This window comes from Crocodylus siamensis, chromosome 11, assembly GCF_052110815.1.
Source record: "Crocodylus siamensis isolate JL-2025a chromosome 11, ASM5211081v1, whole genome shotgun sequence".
NCBI classification, from domain to species: domain Eukaryota; kingdom Metazoa; phylum Chordata; order Crocodylia; family Crocodylidae; genus Crocodylus; species Crocodylus siamensis.
In genome coordinates, this window is record NC_143405.1 from 25564487 (window position 1) to 25589889 (window position 25403).

At 49.8% G+C, this 25403-nt stretch overlaps 1 protein-coding gene across 3 annotated transcripts in view; it reads left to right on the forward strand.

Annotated features, from left to right (window-relative positions):
• The first annotated feature begins 12968 nt into the window (after nt 1–12968).
• MST1R (macrophage stimulating 1 receptor) overlaps nt 12969–25403 on the forward strand; it is a 54251-nt gene continuing 41816 nt past the window's right edge. The window contains exons 1-2 of one of the 3 annotated variants that reach the window (XM_090021987.1): nt 12969–13432; nt 15784–17115. In XM_090021987.1, the coding sequence (XP_089878113.1) occupies nt 15889–17115 (1227 nt within the window). In that variant the 5' untranslated portion in view covers nt 12969–13432; nt 15784–15888. Of the gene's footprint in view, nt 13433–13519; nt 13938–14038; nt 15186–15783; nt 17116–25403 lie in introns of those variants that run through there. The other 2 variants (XM_090021989.1, XM_090021988.1) reach the window with 2 other exon arrangements.

A 25403-nucleotide genomic window follows, 5' to 3' on the forward strand; every position in this document is an offset into this window, starting at 1 on the left:
AACATGAGCTGGGGAAGGGCTGGCTGAACTGGAGACAGGAGTCAGCTTCCACCTTACCCCTGCAAATTGCCCTTGCTCAGGGGTGTAACTTGACATTTTGTTGCCCTGGGACAAGGGTGCCAAGCACATACCTCCTTGCATAGGGGCCATGGCGGCTGCAATGGCGGCTGATACTGCCTCAGCAAGAGCTCCCAGAATGCTGGCACCGTGGCGGTGGCAGCACAGATTTTGCTGGGGGGTTGCCATTCTGGCACCCTTCTAACAGTGCCTGGTGCTAGGGCCCTGCTTGTCCACCCCTAGTCACGTTACTGCCCTTGCTGTAGCCCAGTCTGTCTCCAGCTGACTTGGTCAGTATGATGGTTGTTTGAGAGTTGGAGTTATTAGTGATAACTGCTGTTTTCAGGATTTTTATTTGGTAACACATCAAAGAAAAAAGCAATTCAGTGCCCATATCATCTGTGTCCCAGGCCTACAGACAGCAGGGCTGTGTGCTACTGGTAGTGAACAAGCACCAAGAGACCCTTAAATGTGCCCAGTCTCAAGCCATTGCTTCAAGCAGGATTCAGTGATTTCCCTGGCTTGTCAAAGTGGTTCAGAAAGGTCCTGTCTGGACTGCCCCATGCTGCACATTGGCCTGGACTCAGAGGAGGGACCAAGGTGGGGGCAGGGGGAATGCATTTTCTACTTTTAAAAATGCTTTGCCCCATATTTTATCTGCTCCTAACTTAATAAGGTCATGGAGCCGAGACCTCATTGATGCAAGAGTGCTCTCTGCTGCTCTGACTTCCCTTTTGGGGTGCTGGCTCAAGACTAGGCCTCCCAGGCAAAACTGGACTCCAGATAACACATAGCAATGATATATAACAGGGCTGCCCAACTGGTGGCCCCATGAGTTAATTGGTAACCCCTGGGATTTCACCCAGCTGGCACTCCCCTCATTGCTCTAGCTGCAGCAGTAGCTGAGGTCTCAGGGCTCCTACTCCCTCTGGCTTCCACTTCCTACCCCTGCCCCACAGGGTGGGGAGAAAGCACAGCCCAGGATGCCCACTGGTGTGGTGCATCAAAGGAGCCAGTAGCTAGGGAAATGAGGGTGAGGTGAGGGTACCTGTGCCTGGCATGCAACACCCCCCCCCCAAGTGCTTAAGAAGTTGGACCACCCTGACATATAATACGGAGAATAAGCTACACACATAGGAGGCATCTTTATTCCAGTGTAATAGTGTGGTCTGCCCCCTTGAAAAAGTAGCAGGTCTTGGGGCCAGCCAGCCCAGTCCCATGATGTGTGTCTTCTTTAGGGAGATACATATTTAAGGGGACAGCAGAGTTGGGACTAAGTAGTTACTAAGGAACAGCCTGTGGATCAGGATAGAGCCAAGATGTCAAGTGACACTGAGGAGAACTTGGATGGGCCTGACATGGGGTTGTTGTTAGACTGTGGGAGCCTGTTTGACCCCAGCATAGCCCTGTAGTAGACAACTAGGGGATCCAGAATACTATGAGCCCGGGTTCCAAGATGGGAGAAGATGTGTAGGAAAGATCCTCTGAGAAGTCCAGGGGCAGGAGTGGGACTGGCAGTGCTTCCTGACTTAGAGGAACTGGGAAACCCAAAGAGAAGAGGGCTGGGCTGGTAGGGCCAGCACTGACTGTGCCTCAGAGAGATCTTCTAGCCTGGCCTCAGGAAAGAACATGGCACCAGAAGCGCTCTAGACTCTGAATGAGTTACAGAACGGAGCCGAGGGCTGGGTGCCCTCAGGGCCATGCTGTGCCACAAAGCGGTTTTCCCTCAGCCCACCTGGCATAGCTGTACTCAGGGACAAATAAGTGTATCAGGTAACTAATCATCTTCAAACCATGGTACAATCATGACAGGCAGCACTGGCCTGCATGTCACATGATGTGTCATGGGTGCCGTCACTGGGACACAGCAAGTTCTGGTTTGAAAGAAGCCACCATTAACCTGCTGTTCACCCCTCATAGGCTCATTGAAATCAGGCTTCCAGCCCATGGCCTGGAAGGAAGATGTCTTTGTACCTTGGATTCATTCTTGACTGTGGGTTAACAGGTGTGACAGAAAGACCAGCTACTACTAGGGGATGCCAGGCTTGGAGTTTCTGGAGGTGGCTGTTACCTCAATTCAGCACCAACAAGCATGGAAGCAGAGGAAACTCTTTGGGCATTTATACGTGTGCTCTGTAGTAGAGGAGGGAGAGCTGTAATTGAAGTGGATCCAAGAGCCACTCTAATCAAAGCGCCCAAAGCATCATGTGCATCAAGCTCGTCAAACAAGCTTTACTTAAAGTGCCCCTATCAGTGCAGGGATGCTGATACATGTGAAGCTGGAGTCTGTTGAAGCACGGTAATTTACCATGCTCCAACAGACTTGATTCATCGAGTCTGCTTTGACACGCTGCAATTACAGCGTGTCGGGGGAGCCTCACTGCATGTGTATAGGCACCCTTTAACATAAGCATCTGGTGTCAGCTTTACAGTGAAGAAGTCTGGACTTCAGGATCCCTACAATGCAACTATAAATCATGTCCATGATAGCAAATTTCCTAAGCACTCCAGTTATTTTGTCACCTGCCCAAAACCTTAGCCAAAATAGCTCAGCAGTCAGGTTCACTTCCATAAAGTTCACTCCAAGCAAATTCGTTGAGCACTCTCCTCTTCACTGTATCACAAAATTGTCCATCCATTGGGTTTAGGGGCAGAGTTATGGTTAAGATGGTCATGAGAGTTAATACCTTCATTTGGTAAATGCAACCCTGGCTGATTTTATTTAAGTCTAAGCAGAACGGAGTGTAAAGGAAAGAAAGTCAGAGGCAAAAAGAGAGGGAGAGAAAAAAAAGAAAAGACAGAAAGGATAGAAAAGAGGGGAAAGCAGAAAGAGGAATCCAACATTTAGCCTTGTGGATGGCACTTCACTTATCCCTACTCTTGCTTGATTGTAATTGCTCACCCTAGTCTGCTCAGAAATGTGAGTGGACTTTACATTCAAAGTTGTGTTGTAGTAATATTCTAGTGCAAGTACAACCATCATTATGGAAACTTTAAAACTGTGGGATGAAAAAGCATCTCCTAATCTAACGCATTTACCCTCCCACCCCTGCAGCAGGGCAGTGCTTTTATTTACATTGTATAGGTCAAAAAGGGATGGTAAAGGGGTGTAGTGTATGTCTCCGCTACATCCCAGCACGTCCTCCAACCAAACACAAACCACTTATTTTTACTTGCATGCTCCAAACCCAAGGTTGTGTTCCGAAAGCTGTTCCAAGGCCCATCTCCACCAGCTTCTCTCAAGTGTATGGGAGCCTGAGGTCTCAAGAGTGGCCATGAGAGGACACCGAAGATGGATTTACCCTGTCTTTTCAGACTTGACATGTGTGAACAGCAATGCAGGGGCAGCCATGCTCACAGGCCTCTCAGCTACAACTGACAAAACCCCAGTGCTGACTTTGAGGAGGCACAAAAACAGAGCTGCTGCTGCTGCTAGCCTGGCCTCCACACCTGCTGCTGCCAGCCTCAGCACTGCCATTCTCCTTGCCGCTACCACCACCCTGGGTGCAGAACTGCATCTGATTAAGCTGTGTCCCTATTAGGGACCAGAATAAAAGACCCTGGGTGATGTGACCAAGAGGAAAGGAAGGGCATGATGAAGTAGGCAGAGTGAGCATGGAGGGAACATGGTCGGGGAATGAGAATGGAGGTGAAGGCTGGCAGCACTGGGCAGAAGAATGTGGGTTGGCCATCAGAGGGGGACTGGCAGCTAGTGAGAGGCTCTGAACAGGGGGTAGAAACAGGGCCCAAGTGGGTTTGAGGGAGGGGAACTTGCTTGCAGCATATAAGCTGGGCTGAAAAGGAAAGGAAAAGAACATGGCAGCCTGCAATTGAGGTGTGAGCAGGCCAGGGGTGATGCATTTAAGATTTGGGGGGATGCTCCAGAGAACAAAGAGCCTGGCAAGAGTCAGGGTATGAATGAGGGAGGAGGCCAGGCTGATCCAAGGTGAGCTGGGGAAGGACAGGGAGGTGAACAGCTCAGACTTGGGGCATCTCCCCTACAGAAAGAGCAGGCCACTCATTAGCAGAGATGGGAGGCAGGGAGGCAGTAGGGAACAGTAGGGGAATAGGCCAGAGAGTTCCAGACAAAACAGAAAAAAGGGGATATTAACAGAGCCAAGAGTGAAGCTGAAGTAGATGCCCCAGCTTTGGGCAAAAGAGGTAGGTACCATGGGGAGGGCTGGGTTAGCACAGATTGTCCAGAGGAAGGTAGAGGAGCTCAAGGGAGCCAGGACACTCCTACTGCTTGGAAAGGCCAATGCAGGGGGACAGGGCTGACAGCTTATGCTCTCCTGTTACAATTCAGAGAGCACATCTTATGATAAAAGTCTCCTGCCAGGGATAAGACTGTGCACAGGAGAACCCTGCCCACAAGGAAGTCTGATGAGTCCCGGGGGCAGCCAGTGTATGGGGGGTGCTGGCAGCCCCCAAGGCCAAGCCAGCACATAAGGTGAGATGTGAAATGATCTGACCTCCAAGGCCAGTCATTGCACCCCCTGGTGACCCCACTTACCTACCTCACCCTCTGACTTCCCTAACCTACCTTTCATCAAAGGTGTGGCAGGTATTAATGATACAGTGGGGAAGCTATTTTCTAGAGGCTGGAGCAGCTTCCTTGGTGCCACCTCCTTGTCATGGTACTTGGGGAATCTCCACACCAAGCTCAGTCTCTCAGGGCTTTGTGAGTTTCTGGATGGTGATGCTCACATGCTTATATGTATCATATATGCACAGCCTTTTCACTGGCTGGCAAACCCCAAAGAGGAGAGCATTGGCTGGCATGCACCACCCTATGCGGGGCTTGGCCAGTGTGCCTCTCTGCGGGGAGGGGGTGGGGAGCAGGTGTGACCTGCAGGAGGGGTGGGTTCCTCCCAGCAAACCTGCACCCCCATCCATCCTGCCTCTGGGATTTGCTCAGCACTGGCAGCAGTGGACACTGATAAAAGCAGCTGTACCGGGAGTGGCTTGTGGGATGAGGGTTGAGAGGGCTGGCTGGCGGGGAGCATGGGACCAGGAGGGGGCAAAAAATAGACTAGTGCAAGGGGAGGAGCAGGTGAAAGAGAAGTCCCAGAGCTGGGGCTGGTGTCTGGGTTTTCCTAGCCCTGGTGCTGCACAGAAGTGGACAGAAGTTCCATGCACCCTTTTTTCCTAAATTGAAAACTGTGTGATACTACATGGAAAGCCCAGTTTAAGATAAACCTGAATCTAATTTCTAGACTGGTTTTGTACATTGAATGTCTGTACAGTTACAAGTTTAGACTAACTGCTGGTCATTGAGACCTGGTCTGTAAGTGTACAGTTGGCATCAGGGCAAGGTAAGTTTAAATTGGGCCGCGACTTTGAACCTGGTTTAACCTCCCAAATGTCTGATACCAGTAATATCCAAGTCTCTACGTCAGTGGTTCTCAACCTAGTTAGACTTGAGGCCTGCTCATTTAGATTCAAGGCACCCATTGGAAAATGCCAGCCCTTAGCTTTCCCCCTTTTCTTAACTACAAGAAAATAATAGACCAAGTATTCTGTGACAAAATTTGGAAAGACTGCAACAGATCAGATTGTTCTTAATGCTATGGATTCCTAGTTGAAATTTCTAGGTTTATATTGTGGAACATGTACATGTTTACACACCTAACAGTGCTAATATTGTGCAGCACCCCCTGGCAACCTTATTGAGCATCACTTGTCCACACTGTGTAGTATATATGACACAGTTCCCTCTGCTGACCTGTATTACAGGTTCAGTGAGTAACATTGATTAAACGTCATTGTGGATGTTTAAGCAATACTGATTATCCCTTTAATTAACTGGAAATTGCTGTGGCTGCTGGGATTGCACCATAGGATTAATTGACCATGTTGTGTCATGGAGGAAATATTCTTGCAAATTACTGGAAAGAATTAATGCTTTTTGAGAGCTGCTTTTCTCCATGAGAAATTCACTGAATGTATTGTTACCCTGTTCACCCTCTTTCCAGACTTTGTAGACAGACAGACTTGTCAGTGAATTTCTGCTTTTGTCAGCATTTTTGTCACAAAAGATTTTACAGACTTGCCTGAGCTAGCATGGTGTCTGAACTAGTTATAGAGGCTATTTAATGGATCTTAAAGCAGGATTAAAGGAAGAAAGGTTTGTGAGGAAACAAATTACTCCCACTATGTTTTCCTTTCACTTTTTCTTTCCCTTCATGTAAGCTTTTTACCTCTCTGAAATATCAACAAGAAATGTTAGCTATATTGAAAAAGGCTTCTTGTCGGAGACTACAATGTCAGTCAGAGGAGGAAAGGTTGTTTGTTTGTTTTTGTTTCTTAATTCTTCTGAAATATTTCAGAGAAGTGTTGAAAATGTTGACTGTTTTGCCTATAGGAAACAGTGAAAATGGGCTTATCTAACAGTGTCCTCTCTAGATTAAACTGACATAACACTTGAGTTCACTTTCAGGCTATTGAAAGGGGAATCCCCTCATCCCAGATAGGGGTCTACCCACCAGTGAATCCAAGTTCCAGTTTCCAGGTAGATGAATCCAAAATTAAAGAATTGCCAAAAAGCACAATTCAGAGAAGGAAACTGTGAGAGGACTGCTGACCATTAGAGATCAGAGCCCGTGCAAATAAAGATAGTCTACTTTCTTTGCATTCTAGAGATGGAAAGGCAAAGTGTCATAAATGGCGATACCCCTAGAAAAGGGCACAGAAAATAGAGCTGGGGATGAGGAACAGACCAGCCAGGGCATACAGCATCCTTCAGACCAGAGGAAAAATGGGGCTCAACTGTAAAGCATATAAAGGGACTTGTCCCAGACTACCACAGAATGAAGTTGTCCTCTTTAAAGTCAGCCTGGACTCAGTACTCCTCATGGAAGAGACTGGTGACAGAGTGAACAGGCACTTGACCTTTGGCTTTTAAATGCTAATGTTATCACAAGGTTCCGGATTTCTGGGTTTTTTTCTTAAAGCAACAGCTCCTGGAGCCATGTGATCATAGGAGAATCGTAGCTTTAGCTTTTAAAAAAGAGAACTTTTCCATCTCTTGAGGTTATGGAGAAAAGCTGGAAAACTGCCAAGATTCTAATATCTCCCGTCCCACTCAACCCCCTCCCCAATACCAAACCCCTGTTTAGAAGGCAAATGAAATTGGTTTGTTTGGTTTCATAGATGTTTGGGTTGGAAGGGACCTCCATAGGTCATCCAGTCCAACCACCTGCCCGGGCAGGAAAGAGCGCTGGAGTCAGGTGACTCCAGCTAGGTGCTTGTCCAGTCTCCCCTTGAAGATCCTAGGTTCCTAGCCAGAATGCAGGACCTCCATCTAACCCAGGAGGTGCACAGCCCCACCAGGGGAGATGCCCTGTTGGACTTGGTGCTGGCCACGGGCGACGACCTGGTGAGGGGGCTGCAGGTGCTCGACCACCTGGGCGAGAGCGATCATCGCCTGCTGGAATTCACCACCCAGTGCATGCAGCCCTAGATTTCAGGAAGGCAGACTTCAATGAGCTAAGGAGAATAGTCGGGGAGGCACTGACGTCCCAGAGGGGAGGGGAGGGGAGGGGAGGGGAGCCAGGTGTCCAAGAAGAGTGGTCGCTCCTTAAGGAGACAATCCTCCGAGCCCAATGGGAGGTAATCCCAACATGGATCAAAGGGAGCAGGAGGGTGCAAAAGCCCCCATGGCTCACCAACAGCATCCGAGAATGTCTTCTGGCTAAAAGGGAGGCGTTTACCCAATGGCAGGGAGGGGTCATCACCAGGGAGGACTATACTGCGGTTGCTCGGGGCTGCAGGGGGGCGGTCAGGATGGCCAAGGTGGAGATGGGACTGGGGCTAGCTTCCCAGATCAAGGACAAGAAGTCCTTTTTGAAATACACAGGGGGCAAAAAGAAGGTACCGGGTAACGTGGGGCCCCTACACGACTAGGAAATTTGGTCGTCACACCAGATGACAAAGCTAACCTATTTAATGACTTCTTTGCCTCCATTTCCTGAGCAGGGACCGGATCAGCCCCCCCACCGGACCCCCCCTCAACCCCCAGGGGAGGCGCACCTAGGCCAAGGGTCAGTGAAGATCTAGTCAGGGAACTTCTGGAGGGACTGGATGTATTTAAATGAGCTGGTCCGGACAATCTCCACCCCAGAGTGCTGAGGGAATTGGCTGAGGTCATTGCAGGACCCCTGGCATGGCTGTACGAGCACTCATGGTGCTCTGGTGTGGTGCCAGAGGACTGAAAAAGGGCCAATGTGGTTCCCATCTTCAGAAAAGGGAGGAAGGAGGACTCGGAAGACTATAAGCTTTTTGAGAGAATTATTCTGGCACATGTCCACAAGGGATCAGAAGGGGAGATTATGCTTAAGGGCAACCAACACGGGTTCATTCGAGGTAGGTCCTATCAGACCAACCTGGTGGCCTGCTACAACTAGGTCACCAAATCCTTAGATGCAGGGGTAGCAGTGGACATAGTCTTTCTGGACTTTTGGAAGGCCTTTGACACTGTCTCTCACCCAGTTCCCATCAAAAAACTGGGGGACTGTGGTGTCGACACCTACACAGCCAAATGGGTTGCTAACTGGCTGGAGGACCTCACTCAGAGAGTGGTGGTGGACAGATCATTTGTGAACTGGAGGGATGTGGGCAGTGGGGTTCCCCAGGGCTTGGTCCTCGGGCCCACACTGTTCAACATCATCTGTGACTTGGACAAGGTGGTAAAAAGCACCCTGTTCAAATCTGCTGATGACACTAAGATGTGGGGGGATGTGGGCATGCTAGAAGGGAAGAATAGGCTACAATCGGACCTAGACAGGTTACAGGGGTGGGCGGATGAGAATAGGATGGGATTCAACACCAACAATGCAAGGTGATGCACCTGGGGAGGAAGAACCAGCAGCATACCTACAGGCTGGGGAACTCCTTTCTCATAAGTGCAGAGGCAGAAAAGGATCTGGGGGTCATCATTGACTCCAAGATGAATATGGGCCGGCAGTGTGGGCAGGCAGTCAGGAAGGCCAACCGCACCTTGTCACGCATCCACAGATGCATCTCAAGCAGGTCCAAGGAGGTGGTCCTCCCCCTCTATGCGACACTGGTCAAGCTGCAGCTGGAATACTGTGTCCAGTTCTGGGCGCCGCACTTCAGGAGGGATGTGGACAACATGGAGAGAGTCCAGAGGAGGGCCACTCACTTGATCAGGGGGCAGCAGGGCAGGCCCTATGAGGAGAGGCTATGGGACCTGAACCTGTTCAGCTTCCACAAGAGAAGGCTGAGGGGGGGATCTAGTGGCCTGTTACAAACTAGTCAGGGGGGATCAGCAGGCACTGGGGGAGTCCCTGTTCCCCCGAGCACCGCCAGGAATGACCAGGAATAACAGTCACAAGCTGGCAGAGGGTTGATTCAGATTAGACATCAGGAGGCGCTACTTCACTGTCAGGGTGGCTAGGATCTGGAACCAACTTCCAAGCGAAGTGGTGCTGGCTCCTATCCCGGGGATCTTTAAGACAAGGCTAGACAATCACCTTGCTAGGGTCGTTTGACCCCAGTACTCTTTTCTGCCATGGCAGGGGGTCGAACTTGATGATCTGCTCAGGTCCCTTCCGACTCTACTAACTATGAAACTATGAAACCCCCGGTAGGGGAGTGCACCAACTCTCTTGGAAGCCCATTTCAGATTCTGGCAACCCTTACTGGGAAGTTCTTTCTAATGTCCAACCTAAATCTGCTCTCCATCAATTTGTGGCTATTGTTCTTAGTTACTCCAAGGGATGCCCTAGTAAATAGAGCATATCTGATTCCCTGCTGCCCTCCCCTGATGAATTTATAGACAGCCACAAGAACACCTCTCCGCCTTCTCTTGCAAAGGCTGAAGAGATCTAGGCCTCTCAGTCTCTCTCCTTGTAGGGCCTTGCCTGCAGGCCTCTGACCATATAAGTCACCCTCCTCTGAACCCTCTTGAGATTCTCTGTGTCGTTCTTGAAGTGTGACGCCCAAAATTGGATGCAGTACTCCAACTGTTCATTTTGGAGTCGGCTATGACTCCGAGATCCCTTTCTGCTGCTGTGCTGCTGAGAAGGTCATCCCCCAGCCTGTAAGCGTGTTGGTGGTTCTTTTAGCCCACGTGCAGCACTTTGCACTTGTCTTCGTTGAACTGCATCCTATTTCCATTCTGCCCATTTTTCCAACCTGTCCAGATCCGCCTGGATCCGTTCCCTACACTGGTGTGTTAACTTCGCCCCATAATTTGGTATCATTTGCAAACTTAGCTAGGGTGCTCTCTATGCCCTCGTCCAAGGCACTGATGAACACATTGAATAGCACTAGTCCAGGGACTGAGCTGTAGGACTCCAGTGCCCACATCTTTCCAGGCCGATATCAACCTGTCCACCACCACTCTCTGGGTGCAACCCCTAAGCCAATTGGCCACCCACCTGAGTGTGTAATCATCTACATCACAGCCTGTCAGTTTATTTATGAGAAAAGAATACAATACTGAATCAAAGGCCTTCTTAAAGTCTAAGTAGATGACATGTACCTCAACTCCTGCGTCTAAGTATTTTGTGACCTGGTCATAAAAAAAAAAACCCAACCACAATGTTAGTCTGGCAGGATGAACCTGCAATGACGCATGCTGATTTCCTTTCAGCATTACTCTCCCTGCTGGGCTTCCCTAATGTGATCCTTAATGATTTTTTTCCAGAGTTTTCCCAAGGATAGAGTTGAGACTAACTGGCCTATAGTTTCCTAGTTCCTCCCTCCTCCCCTTCTTGAAAATAGGGACCACACTGGCCTTTTTTCCAGTCCTCTGGGACCTGACCAGAGCACCATGAGTGCTTGAACAGCCGTGCCAGCTGCAGAAAATCAGGTAGGCTACTGTAGGCAGCATCCTTCAGCAGATCTCAAAGCATTTGACATAGGAGGTAACTCTCCCTGTTTTACAGGTGGGGATACTGGACCACAGGGAAGGGAAGTGACTTGCCACAAATTTATTTGTGACAGGTTACATGGTAGTGATTTGGCCCAGGGGTTTTGAAAGGGTAAAAAATGACTGGAGGATTTGGGATTCCCTTTCCTCACCAATCAGGCCCCAGAGACTCCCCCTCCATGCCCCCTGATTGATCCCTTGGGTCACTTGGAGGGGGATAGAAGGGGCAGTGCAGCTGACTCAGAGGCCACTGAGGACTGCAAGGAAGGAGTTTCGAAGAGCTGGGCCAGCGGGGTTGGAGCAGTTGCCCCAGAAGAACCTGGAGGAGTGGGACCTGCATGCAGGAGTTGGACCCTCAGCAGTGCGGCGTGTGGCCAGCAGGAGAAGCTCCCCGCTGGGCTCCAGGATCCCCTATGAGAGTCTGCAGCCAGCAGAAGAGGCTCTCCAGCTCCAGCAAGAAGCTGAGAGGTTCCCAGCTCTGCTTCCAGCTCCTCCAGCAAGAGGCTGGGAAGGTTCATGTGAGACAGGGGCTCCCAGAAGGTCAAAAACCCTAGCCACTTGGCACAATGCCAGCACTGGTGGCTGTGTGGTAGACTTTCTGCCTATTATGTGGGAGATCTGAACTCAAGTCCCAGCTGGGTCAAGTAGGGGTGAGTGAAGTGACAGGGAGAAATTCTTGTTGCATTGGAAGGGGGTCATTGTGTTCTTCCCTTCCCCCCCCTCCATACCTATGCCCTATATTTTTTGTTATTTGACGTTTTGTATTTTGTGCATTCTTATATTTTGCCAACCAGTATTGTTTGTTTTGGTGTTTGTGTTTTATACTTTGTTAAACCTGTCTTCTGTCAAATGGATGAATATGTCTACGAATGTAAATGCCCAACCTTTATTGAATTCTGCCCCTTTGGATCATTATAGTGTCTCCTGTGCCCCCTGGTTTATACATGTTATGTTCCCACTACTGTTTTCTCATTAAAAGGTATATGGTTAAGTCCCCATTGGTGGCCTGGCTCTGCTCTATAGGGGAGGGATGGTCCCTACACATCCCACAGCACTTGTGCACCTGCTCTGATCCCTTCAGTTGGAGGGGGGTACATCTTGGAGTACCGCCCGGGTTACATATTTAACTGAGCAGAGCCAGGAGCAGAACTGAAGATGTCTCTACAGTATCCCAGTTCAGGGATCCAACACAAGCCTACACTGCCTCTCTTGGTAATGATCCTATTTTACATTGCTCTTCAAAAAGCCTGAAGAGCTAACAACCTGTGCTGCTTGGGGTAGCTGGAAGGATCTGAATAGATTAGTGCTGTCTCCATCCCCCCATGGTCGTGCTGACTCAATGGGGCTTGTACAGATCCATATCAATCAATGTACTAGCCTTTCCCAAAGGTGTGCATGTTTGTCTCTTCAGGTAGGTGTGTGTATGCAGGTATTGTATATATGTGTATTTGTGTGTTCATACTTGTGCATGTATATCAATCCATGTATGCAAATATATACACACTGTATATGTGCACACATGGGTATACAGGTATATGCATACACGTATACAAAGTATAGGACCTGTATATGGGTACATGTGTGCACATGTGTACTAGTAAACATACGTGCATGCATGTGTCCAGATGAGGGTTTATGGGCTTTATGTCAACCTTTTTATTCCCCTCTCAAAATCTGTATTTTATGTAGCTATTGGCTTTCTGTGCCCCCCCCAAAAAAAGAGGCTACGGGCAGCTTGTAAGACATCCAAGAGATACCATTAAAACATATAAAATATTAAAATAGTACATAAAAAACGAATCCCCCAAAACAGCCCCCTTGCAACGGCCTGCCCCCGAGGAAGATGTCGCGATGCTTCCAGGCCCCGAGGGGCTGGAGCTGAGGCCGCGCACCCGCTGGTGGCTGACGTCCCGCCCGAGGGGCACGTCGGGTACCTGCGGGAGGTCGCTCTCGGCTGCCCGGGGGGACCACGATGGCACAGGGGCAGGAGTCGGGCCCTGTGCCGGGCACCGACATCCGCGGGAGCCCCGCACAGCCCAGCCCAGCGCTGCAGTTGCCCCGCCGACCCTGCGCTCGGCCCCTGGCGGACGCAGGGCCCGTGCCAGCTTCCAGCCTCGAGGGAGCGGAAAGCTGTTCTGTTTTTCCCTAGCTAGGAATTCCCTAGCATGGGGCTTTTGTTCCTTGTTTGTCTTTTCCTGGAGTTTGATCTCCCCGGAGTTTTTTGTAGTACATGGGAATGCCCACGGATCTCTTACAAGTGAAGTTGAGGTCGCCTCCTCATGGGCGGGGGCGCCGGGGCGGCCCTCGCGAGCCCCGCTGCGCGGCGGGCGTGTGGGCGCGGGGCGGGCGCCGGGGCGCGGCTCGGCCGGAGGCGGAGTGATGGGCCCGGCCCGGCCCACCGCAGGACCCGGGCGGGGCTGGGGCTGGGGCGGGCGGCTGGCTCCGTCCCGCAGTCCCGGCGCGGAGCCGCCCGGCCAGGTGAGGCGGCCGCGGGCCGGAGGGCGGCGGGCGGGCGGGCGGGCGGGCCCGGGAGCGCCGTGGCGAGGGCGGCCCCGTCCCCACCGCACCGGGGCCGAGGCAGCGGGCAGGAGACGGGCTGCGGGCGCCGCGAGCGGGTGCTCCGGGGCGAGCGGCAGGGCTGAGGAGCGCGCACCGCGGCTGCGCCCGCTGCCACGTCCAGCCGGACCGGCGGGGCCAGGGCGTGGGCACCTCTCTCACCTGCTCCCCTGTGCGTGCGATTGGGACTGGGCTGAGGACAGCCCCTGCCGCCCCCAGCAGCTGCTTCACGTCCGCCTTCACCTGCTCAGGCACTAAGAGCCAGGCCTGGACCTGGTTCCTACCTGAGCCCTTTTTGCCCAGGGCATCCCCACCCCTCTGGGGCAGAAATCCCCTTGTGCTTCTCCATATCTCAGCAGATAGGGAAGGACTACTCCCTCGCTGTCCAGTCTGCCTCCCCACCTCTGTGATCACTGGTTGTGTTCAGGTGAGCCTCAGAGCAGAACAGGTGGTGCACAATGCAGGCGAAGAGCCAGCCCAGCAACGTACTCTAGATCATGAGCACCCCTGTAATCACTGTGGTGAAATACGTGTGTAGATGGCACAGAGGAACTTCCCTGTGTTAGGGCCACTTTATTTAAAGGCAGATTTTCCTGAGGCCTTGCTGCACAGGACAGTTAGGCCAGTATAAGTAAAACTGTGAGATTAAACCATTATAGTGGAATGACTCCCATGGGGACACATCCTGAGAGCAGAAGTGTGTGCAAGTGTTGTAATTTTTGCCAGTTTAGCTTATGTTGTTGCAAAGACATTTAAACTAAACACATAAAAGACATTTTTATACCAGGACAGGTGTATCCACATGGGGGTTGTCCTGATATGGCTAGGCTATTATAGTCAGTAAAGCTTTCCCATATAGACAAAGTGCCTGATGCTGTTAAAGGCAGGCACAGAAAGAATGACTTAGCTCTATCAGTGGCCAGTGAAATAAACACAGATCATGCCAGAGGACACATCTGAGTGTGGCTACTAAGATTTTGGAACTGTGATCCTAATGTTTTCAGAATATACTTAAGTTTATTAGAAAGAAATGAAAGCCTGCTGTTTCCCCCAAGTCTAGGTCCTGTCTGAAATTTGTTGACATCTGTTTTCAGAGAGCGAGTGGTTCAAAAGGGACAGGTGCTTTATAAAGAAGGAACATAATTTTATGGGCTGTGTCTGAGAATGATTTAAGGCAGGAAGTTTTGCCTCCTGATCTCTCTTTTTTATTAACCTATGAGGAAAGGAGGTGCTCTCTAGTCTGGCTCAGATTCTGTTCTGCACTCCAGTGATCTGTGGTTCTTTCCCCACAGAGGGTCCTACCCAAATGGTTTTGGAAAGACTGTGAGAAGGGTAAGGAGGATGTTTGTGATGAGTCTCAGTCCTTCCGTATCTAGAGACAGACTGAGCTTGTACCAGGGTAACCTCTGGGTGAAATGATTAGCTTTCCACCTCCTGACAAAGGGATGGACTTCTTCCTCTGACCTCTTTCAATCTCTCTGGCTTCAGCTCATTGCAGTGGGGACTGAGTTAGCAATAGGGAGTCCATCAGAGAAATGGTTGTGGGGTGCTGCAGTAAACCCTCTAAAATAAAACAAGTTGAGTAGTGAAGATCTAGATTAAAGGGATGGAACAAGTTCTGTTTGCCAACTATGGATTTCTGCCTGGGAGACTTGGAAGGGATTCTGGAAGAAAGGTATGTGCAGTGTTTGTTCAGATGCAGTTTAATCCTCCACCCCAAAGGCGGGCACCTGCCTGACATCTAAGAGCTTTTAAATTCGAACACTGTGGCTAGTTAAAACAAAACTGGACTTTTTCAACATGCCTAGTGCTCAAACCCTGTCCAACTCCATGCATATGTCTAGTGGTCCATACAGGGAGAGTTACCCTGTCCTGCTACCTGTGATCTGGGCTAGATCACTGCTGTGGGATAAGTAACTCTGCCCCAGGTTACTATGGCTCTGGCTCTCAAGAGAGTGGTGACACACAAGGACAGTGTGAGGACAGCAATTTTCCTCAACCTTCAGTAATAATCCTCTCATTTTGCTCTCTCCCTACCTTCCTCAAGTGGATGAGGCCTACTAACCACTCTTGGTGCCTGGGAAGCACAGTGGCTATTTAAGAGAAGATCATTTCACCATGGGAAGGTCTGGAGAGGATCCCAGAGCCTTTCCTAAGGTCAAAGTGGTGTTCTCTTGGCAAATGCTTTCTTATTAAAACTTAAGTGTAGGATGTGACATCTTTTTACTGGTGCAGCATAATGCACTCGTTATCTTTCTCTCTCTCTCTTTCAGTTGTAATACAATGCTGACTCATCCTAAATGGATTGCAGGCCCACTCAGAGTTGAGGAACTGACCTAACATCTGGATCCAAGTATCTGGGATAGGAATTCCCTAGCATGGGGCTTTTGTTCCTTGTTTGTCTTTTCCTGGAGTTTGATCTCCCCGGAGTTTTTTGTAGTACATGGGAATGCCCACGGATCTCTTACAATGCTATGAGGAACTACACGGTGGAGTACAAGCTACCCAACTTCATCACTGACAGCCCCATCCAGAATATTGTCACCTATGAGGATCCAAGTGGTGCAAGTGCCATCTTTGTGGCAGTACGGAATAAGATCTATGTGTTGAGCCCAGAGCTGGCAACTCTGGATGTCATTGTGACTGGCCCCATGGGCAGTGATCAATGTAAGATCTGTGCTCTTTGCCCAGGGACAGCAGGTGCTCTGCAGCCTGAAGACACGGATAATGTAGTTTTGGTGCTGGACCCATCTGAACCATGGCTTTACAGCTGTGGGACTTCCCAACATGGCCTGTGTTTCCAGCATGAACTGGAAACCCAGGACAGCTTAGTTCTGGTTAAAGTCTCTCACTGCTTGTATGGAAAACAGCAGAACAACCCTTTGAAATGCCCTGACTGTGTGGCCAGTCCCTTGGGGACTAGGGTTCTGATTTCTGAAGACTCCCATGTTTCCTACTTCTACATTGCCTCCACCATCAACAGCAGCATAGCTGAGAAATACAATCCCAAATCAGTGTCTGTCCGTAGACCAAAGGGCACTTCAGATGGGTTCTCCCCTGACTTCCACTCCCTAACTGTGAGGCCTGAATACCAAGACACTTATCCCATTGACTACGTATATGCATTCAGGGACCAGGCCTTTGTCTATTTCCTGACAGTTCAAAAGGAAAATCCCACATCCAAGGCATACCACACGAGGATAGTGCGGCTGAGAGCTGATGAGCATGACATGCAGCACTACCGTGAGTTGATACTGGATTGCCGTTTTGAGTCTAAACGGAGGCGGAAGAGGAGCTCAGCAGGTCGGGTATACAAACGTGATGTGGCTTTCAATGTCCTGCAAGCAGCTTATGCCACTGAGGCAGGTTCCAAACTGGCTCATGAAATTAGCATCAGTGATACAGACCTGGTCTTGTTTGGTACCTTTGCTGAAAGTGAAGTAGAGAATGCGATGCCGCAGAAATATTCAGCAGTGTGCATCTTCCCAGTACGCATGATCAACCAGGCCATCGAGGATGGGATGAACAAATGTTGTGCCTCTGACAAGCATGATATCTTACGAGGCCTGACTTTTTACCAGGAAAAAGAGTACTGCCTGCACAGCGTGAGTCCCCCGTGAATAGTGCCCTTTGCCTTACCCTGGTTCCTCTTTAAGAAAGGGGTTTCTTGGAAGTGGGCCATCTGGGATAGAATAGGAGCCATCACCATTTGCAACTCATCCCTACAACCCAAACTGAGCTTCAGCTTCTGAGGCTTAGCAGTTTGGTTAGTGGGTCCCTGTTCCTTCCTGTAGCTTGGTCTTTGTAAGGGCACCTACACTGCATTAGACAATGCTAGGAAGCGCCATGAGGAAAACATGCCCTGCCCTCTCGTTCCCATTCTGTGCACACCACAGGTTGAAAGTTATCATGTACCTGGTTTAGAGGTGCACCCAGTGACTCTCAGGTTGATAAGCAGCAGCTCAAGTCTTGTCCTTTGCTACGCCAACAGTAGCTACATGATATTTTTTGGAATGTGGTGCACATAGAGCAGGATGGAGTGGATGGGACACATTTTTACCAGCCTTGAGTGCTGATTTAAGGGGGGCACAAAAATAGCAGCCACCCCCTCTGCCAGCTCTGCACTGCCACTGGCATTAGCAACTCAGCCACTGCCACTATCTCATGTGTTGCTGCCATCCAGAGCATAGAACTGTCCAGCTACACTTTCTGAGATAGACACCCTGTTTCCTGGCTTGGCACATGCTGCAGTTTCAGTGAGAGACTTTTCTGGGCTAGGGACAGACACTGAAAAATCCTGAGCCTGAATTGATTCAGCCTTTGCAGGTTAATTTAATGTGGCTAGGCTGAACCAGTTTGCAACTGTACAGAATGCCCTCTGGACTGAATAAATGTAGGCACATGTCTGAGATGGCTCAGGCTCGAAGCTTGGGGGGCATTAGAGCAGCCCTCCTTTCCCTTCTACAGGGCTGAGCTGAGGTGGGGATGTGTCCAGGCCCTGGCAGGACACTCTGATTAGGGAGGAGTTTCCCCCCTTGAGGCTCCTGTCCAGGGAGGGAGCCAGCTGGAAGTTGAGGTGCTAAATGCTGTGTTATCATCAAGCAAACAAAACCCTCCCTCATTAGTTCAAGCTTTTCTTAAACAACTTTTTCTAAGGAAGAAAGGGAGGAACATTACCAGGTGACCTGTTGATTAGCTCCAGAAAGCCCTAAGTGGACACTGACTTACCTGCCTTTGTCCTGTCTTCACCTCTCAGCATTAGCTAGCATACCACATGCTGGCTGCGGTCTGTGCTATGGGAGAGGGATGGGGGAAATCCCTGCATGAGCAGGGTGGTGGGAGTGGGGTAAGGGGAAGCCAGGCAGGCTTCAGTAGTGAGCCCCGCCCAGGGCTGCAAAGCATCTGGGATGCTGTAGGACTTTGGTTTAAGTTAAACCAGGAAGGGGTCTGGAATAGACATTGCAAATGTCCCAAATCAGTTAAATCTGAAACTACATGCAACCAGGTTTATCTCAAACTGGTTTCAGCCATTTTCAAACTGGTTTATGTGCACTGAAATGTCTGTTCTGTTCAAAGTTTAAACCAGTTTCTGATCACTTAAACTGGTTTATGTGTAATGTCTGTCCCTAGTGTTCAGTAATTTGAAGTTCCTGAGATCTCCTCAGAGCCTTTTTCCTTGTAGAAAATCCAGCCTGGGTTGGCAGACTGTAAAGGCCACAATAAGTATCCACATGCAGAAGTGTGATGAGTGCTGAAGCACTGCAAAAGTTTGGGACTGAATAGTTTATTTGCAAAACATGTGATTTGGGGTCTCCTGAAATATTGATGAGTTTACGCTGAATTAAGCAAAATATTTTGGATGAATAAATGAGAAGAGAAAATTCTGCAAAACTTGAAGCATATTGTTTTAACCAGTTTTTGAATGAAATATTTTGGTTTCCTGTTTTGAAATATTGATAATTGGCTTGATTTGTTTTTTTTAAAAAATGGTTAAAATAATACCTAAAAATGAAGCAAAAGGCTTTGTTGCACTCAGAATGAATTTCTTCTGATTTGTTTCTCTTGGGTGGCTGAATAAAAGATTAATTAATAATTTACCCATCTCTAGTTAGCACAGAGGAAGTATAAAGTGGTGTTCCTGTTGCAGCAGACTCTCTAATGATTATCTAGCATTACAGTGTCTCTGAACTGAGCTTGTTGCACAGCACACTCACTCCTGTGAAGGGTGAACTTACAGTAAGACTTCTGGCCAATGAGCATGCTTGCATTTTATGGTATACTGGAGTGGCTTTCTTTCCACCTTATAGTTTTCCAGGCCTAAATCCTTCTCTTCTGTCCAAGCTCCACCCCCTGCTGTTGAGGTTTGGTTTAATATTGTTCTACACAATTAAGTATACATGAGCTGGGATTGCACAAGCTCTTCAGTTTCATCACTGCCTGGCAGGGTTTTAGCATATAATTGTGCCCTCTCCCTGCTGCTTTTATTTTTCTGAGAGGGTCCCAGTCTACTGTATTAGCAAGTCCCCAGTGCTTGGCATTAAAATAGCACTTTGCATGTTAAATGCCTTACAAGATCATTGACAAGTCCTCCCAAAGCCTGAGTAAGTACCAGAAGGGGAAAGCTGAGGTGGAAGGCATGGATCTGACTTTCCTAGGACCCATTCAGTAAGTCATTGTCAAGACCAGGATTAGAATCTGTGACTGCCTGACTCCAACCCTCTGGCCAGCACTCCAGTCCATGTTTCCCTGTATCCCCTTTATGATGCCTTGGCTATTGCTTTATTAAGAGAATTTTACCAACTCTTGGCTCGTTCCTTGTACTTTTGAGTACCTCTCTGCCTATGAACCCAGGACAGTAGAAAATTGTCATAAAAATGTACTCTAGATGACAAACTGATGTTGAGGGCAAAGCCAGTCATGTGCCCACCCAGTTCATGCTAATGGATATTAGTTCTTGCTGTCTTTTATGTACCCATAGGCTGGTAACAATCTGTCAGAAGGGATGAATCTTGTCTTATTTGTCATTTCCTTCATTCTACTAATGTGCTGCTGTGGCTCCCTTCTGGCCCCCACTTCTCTTGGCTTTATTTTTTTCTGGAGTTATGCAAGTAAGAAGTTTAACCACTCATTTTGGGCACTGTGGTCTGTGTGCTGGGTATATGCCAGCTGGTACATGCTCAAAGCTTTGTGTGCAGACTTTTGAAATGTGAGTCCCTGGGACTTCATGGGAGTTCCTGGGAATCCCTTTGGTCTGGCTAGGCAGTGCTCACCACAAGGGGGCACTTTGGTGTGTGGTCTTGCAGTGGGGAGGGACTCAGTCGGGCCAGCATCCCAGTTTTGAGGAAAGTTCAGCAGTTAACATTCTGAGCCACGCTGTATTGGTATGTGGCCAAAGAGCTTGATTCTTGCTACCACCTTGCTCTGCATGGTTGGAACAGCTAGGCATTTTCTAGTGGGAGTTGATCCTGGAAACAGGTTGAGACTTGATAGCATTGGGTGTTCGTACCAGTCTCCTTAGTCTGCACAAACAAAGCAAATAGTGTGTTGTAAAGCAAGTGGATGGAGCTGCTTCTGGAATCCAGCAGCCAGGTGCCAGAAGATTGCACAAGGGGACTGACTCATTTCCCTCCCATTTTGTTACATAGACTCTGACTCTAGGGCAGATTTCTTCAGTGAGAGGAAGAAGTGCTGGAGAAGAGTGCCCAGCAGAATGCCTCTGTGAGGCTCACAGGAAGCCCATGTGTATTTGACTGTAATGAAGTGGTAGTGGGTGAGTCCTTGGCAGAAAGAGGAATTTGAGTGTAGAAGGGATGCAAGAATGGCACAGAGAGGCTCCTGCTTGGGTCCCTTCCATCCTACTGGGGAACTGGCTGGGACCGTAATATATGTTAAGCCCTCAAAGAAGGGACAGAAAAGACATTGCTACACAAATATCTAGTGCAGTTCTAGAGGGCAGATCTGCTTAAAACTTTACCCAGGCACTGCTTGGGAGACGAGCAAGACCTCTGAGGCTGGGTCTACTGTCACTGCACAAAGTCCAGCCTGTTCTGCTCTTAAATGACAGTATGAAACATGCCCAGGAGATGTCTTACCCCAGGCTTTGGGAATGAGCAACATGTTTCCCTGCAGCTCTTGGCATGTTCTTTTGCACTGGTTATGCTGAATTCTGCATGGAAAATTTGACAGAGCCATGGGCTTCTGGAAGAATTGGGATTGTTGAGTCTGGAGAAAAGCCTTGAGGGGTGATTTGATTACACACTCCCACTACAAAAAGGATTGTTACAAAGAAGAGGATGATGTTCAGTTGTTCTTTGGGGTGTTTTGTTTTGTTTTTTTAAATCATTTTGTCCACAAGGGACAGGGCAAGGAGTAATGGGTTGAACTTGCAACAGAGGAGATTTAGGTGGGAGATTAGGAATAACTTTCTCTTTATGAGTGTAGTTAAGTATTTGAACAGATTATTTTGAGAGGTTGTAGATTTTTCTGTCCTTGGAAGTTTTTAGGTGCAGGTTAGACAACTACTCGAATGAGGTGATTTAGACAGGGATAATCTTGCCTTGAGCAGCAGGTGAGTATGTGACCTCCTTTCATTGGTTCTGTTCTGCCCTAGTGAACATGGGCATCTGGATTGGTCCTTGCCCCGTTTTGATCCAGGTGCTTGTTCTTCAGTTCAGTTCCACCTTGTGGCAATGTCACTTTCTGGTCCCACAATGGATGTGCATTAAACGGATGGGTTCCTAATAATTTCATAAGACACCCCTCCCCCCATATTACCGTAATTGTCCCTGCATCGGTAATTACGCTGCATAAGTAAAAGCAAACATGGAGCAGTTTACCCCAGAATGAGATATGGCTAAGTTGTTCCATTTTACCTTTCACTTATCTTGAGGTAAAAGTTGGCACAGAGATGGTCAACACTGAACTGCTGAAGCAAGGGGGGTCCTTGACCCTTGTGAATTATGGACACTCATGTTAATGGTGGGGTTGGGAGAAAACTACAGAATACGTGGTTTTCCGCAAGTACCAAAAGCATGGAGGTGTCCCATGGCGAGTGGCATCTCACAGCACGCAGCAGTATTGCTGGTCTCTTCTTTTTACCGCAGTTTTTGCCTCTTGGCCAATCAGCAACATATCTTCTCTCCCCACTCCTGCTGATTGGCTGAGAGGCAAAACCTGCAGTAAAAAGAAGAGAGCAGCAATGGCACCTCTCACTGTAGGATGCTGCCATGCTTGGTAGGTCACAGAAAAATGTGGATTTTTCTGTTTTTTAAATGGCGATTTTCCTGCTCCCCTGCCCCCCTGAAAACTAGGATCCCTGGTCATGACCCTACTTTATGGGCTGCTAGTGTGATGGATCTTGGGTGTGTCTGAACAGTACCTGCCAGAAAGACTCGGATTTATTCAGTGAGGAGTCTCCTTTGTGCTCTTGGGAGTTGGCAGCATTGCTCAGGGTTAGATAAAATTGAAAATCCCCTAGGATATGAAGCATGGAACAGAAAGGGAGTGGCATTTATTTAAAGACTGAAGCAATCAGTAAGGTTGGTGCAACTTCCTGTAGGAAACACTCCCAATACAAAGGCCACCAACCACTCAAGTGTTTCCTGGATTAGCATGTGTTTGTTCTTCAGTTCAGGGTCTGGAAATCCCTTCAGGTTTGCAAGGGAGAATAAATAAACAAGTTAACCTGCAGGTTGCTCTGTGAAACCAGCAACCTGACTGCATGGCTGCAAAGCCTGGGTTTCTTACAGTTGTGCTGGCGTAGGATCAGGTTGGCATAGCCATGTCCTTTAGCTATAGAGCGTGAGGCAGTGGTGAACCTCAGTGGTCTCCTCTTCTCTTTCTGTATCCTTGATAATATACAGCAGATCCCAGGGGACAACTCCCTGCTGTGGTAAGCAAGTCTTTCCTACTGCTGGCTTGCCCTGACATCCCTGTTGCTTTTATCAGCTCTTTGTGCTAAGGTCCCTAAATCCAAATTCCAAAACAGACTTAGCTGGATGGGTTGAGGATGAGGCAGCTAACAATCCCAGCTGAGTGCTGTGTGGAGCCCAGACCTCAGGATGCCTAGGGCTGAGTGCCACCCTGAGTCTAGGCATGTGTGAAGGGGTGTTGCCTAAGTCAGGCCAGGTACTAAAAGGGAGAAGGAAGTGCCCCAGGTCAGAACAGCACAGAAATACTGACTCATCAATACCTACACTTGTTATGGAAGCAAACCAATTTCAATAAGGCTTACACTGGGGATAAGCTCTTGGAACCGGCATGGATTTCCTAGCCAAAGCCAGAGAGAGACCCATGTCCCTCTGCCCCACCCTCTAGGCTAGCCAGCAGCCTGTCTTCTGCATCCCAGGCAAGTGCCCAAACCTAGGCTGTTGACCGTTACAGATTCACAGAAGTTTAGGGCTGGAAGAGACCTCGTGAGATCATTGGGTCCAGCCTTCCTGCTCTGGGCAGGAAAGACTGCTGGGGTCAAATGAACCCAGCAAGATGTGCGCCCAGTCTCCTTTTGAAGATCTGTAGGGTAGGGATCTTTATCCTTATCCAATCTGAAACTTTATCCTTATCCAATCTGCAACTTTCTTCTAGGAGTTTCTTACTGTAACTCCTGGTTTTCCCCTGGGGTGTTTTGGTGAAGAGTTGTTCGCCCAGCCCCTGATCCTCACCCTGGATATATTTATAATCTGCCACCAAATCCCCCTGAAGTCTTCTCTTTTCCAGGCTGTGCAGTCCCATATCTGTCAGCCTTTCCTTATATGGCTTGCTCTTCAGGCCTCTAATTATACGAGTGGCTCTTCTCTGGACTCTCTCAAGCTTCTGGCACCCAGAACTGGGCGCAGTACTTCAGCTATGGCCTGACCTCATCAGTGCCAAGTACAGTGGGACAATAACTTCCTTAGCGTTGCTTGAGATGCATCGGTTGATTAAAGCCAGCTTTTTGTTTTCTCTGCTAACTGTAACATCACATTGGTGACTCATATTCATTTTATGGTCTGTTATGACTCCCAGGCCTGTTTTGGACATGGTGCTAGCTAGCGTAACACTACCAAGCCTGTAAGTCTGTTGCAGATTTTCCTCCCCAGGTGGATAACTTTACACTTCTCAGTGTTGAACAGCATCTTGTTCTAGTCCACCCATCTAACTAATCTGTCTAGGTCCACTTGCATCGTCATTGTCACGGAGTCACGTAAGTGCCCCGTGACTGTGAGGGTGATTGGCAGAGCTGCCAATCACCCTGGCAGCTCAGGTGCCGGTTACCAGGGCAACCAGGCGGGTCACGTGGCCAGAAGGGGGCAGGGCCAGGCCTTTATAAACAGCTTAGGCCGGAGCCTGCCTCACAGCTCCCTTCTGGCTGCCTCAGGAGCAGGAGCTCTGTGGCTCGAGCTGAGTGGTCCGAGTTAAGTGGTCGCAGCCTTACCACACTAACCAGCTGCGATGATGCGGGGAACAAGATCGCCCTGAAGGGAGGTAGGACTGAGAGCCCTGGCGTGGCTTGGAGTTATGGTTTGGAGTACGGAACCTCTGTGTTTATGTTACAGCCAGATGGCTTGAGCTTATGTTACAGTTTGCACCGGAGGACTGGGTGAGGCTGTAGGGGAGCGAGGAGACCTCACGGGGGCTCCCCAGCAGCTAGGGGGTTCCCGGTGCCCAGTAGGGGCACAGTGCCGGTGGGGCACTATTGCCGGTGCCGGAGTGGCACTGTATTGCGCCAGAGAGGCGCGGTGTGCGGGGTTGCAGACCCCAGCCCATAAGGGCGGTGTTTTGCCCAGTGGGGCAGATGGAGCGCGAGGTGCGTGGTGTCAGCCCTAGAGAGGGCAAGGCCCCAGAGTGGGGCAGAGACGGAGCGCGAGGCATGCGGTGTCAGCCCTAGAGAGGGTAAGGCCCCAGAGCAGGGCAGAACAGGGCGGCGATAGCGAGCCAGACCCAAGGGCGCCGGGATTAGGGCGGCGATAGCGAGCCAGACCCAGGGGGCGCCAGCAATTAGCCGGACACTGGCGAGAACCCGGCCCAAGGGCGCTGGCATCAGGGCGGCAGTAGCGAGCTGGCCCAAGGGCGCCGGTATTAGGCGGCAGTAGCAAGCTGGACCCAGGGAGTGCCAGCGCTTAGCCGGACGCCGGTCAGAACCTGGCCCAAAGGCGCCGGCATCGGGGCAGCGGTAGCGAGCCGGCCCAAAGGTGCCGGTATTAGGCGGCGGTAGCGAGCTGGACCCAGGGGGTGCCAGCGATTAGCTGGACGCCGACGAGACAGGCCCAGGGCGCAGGGAACGGCCTGGAGATAGGAGCCCGGCCCAAGGGGGCGCCAGGTGGGCGAGGAGCCCAGGGTGCCCGAGAGAGAGAACGAGGGCACCCGAGGGGCGGGGGACTATACAAACGTCCCCCAGAACAGCTGCAAGGCTTGG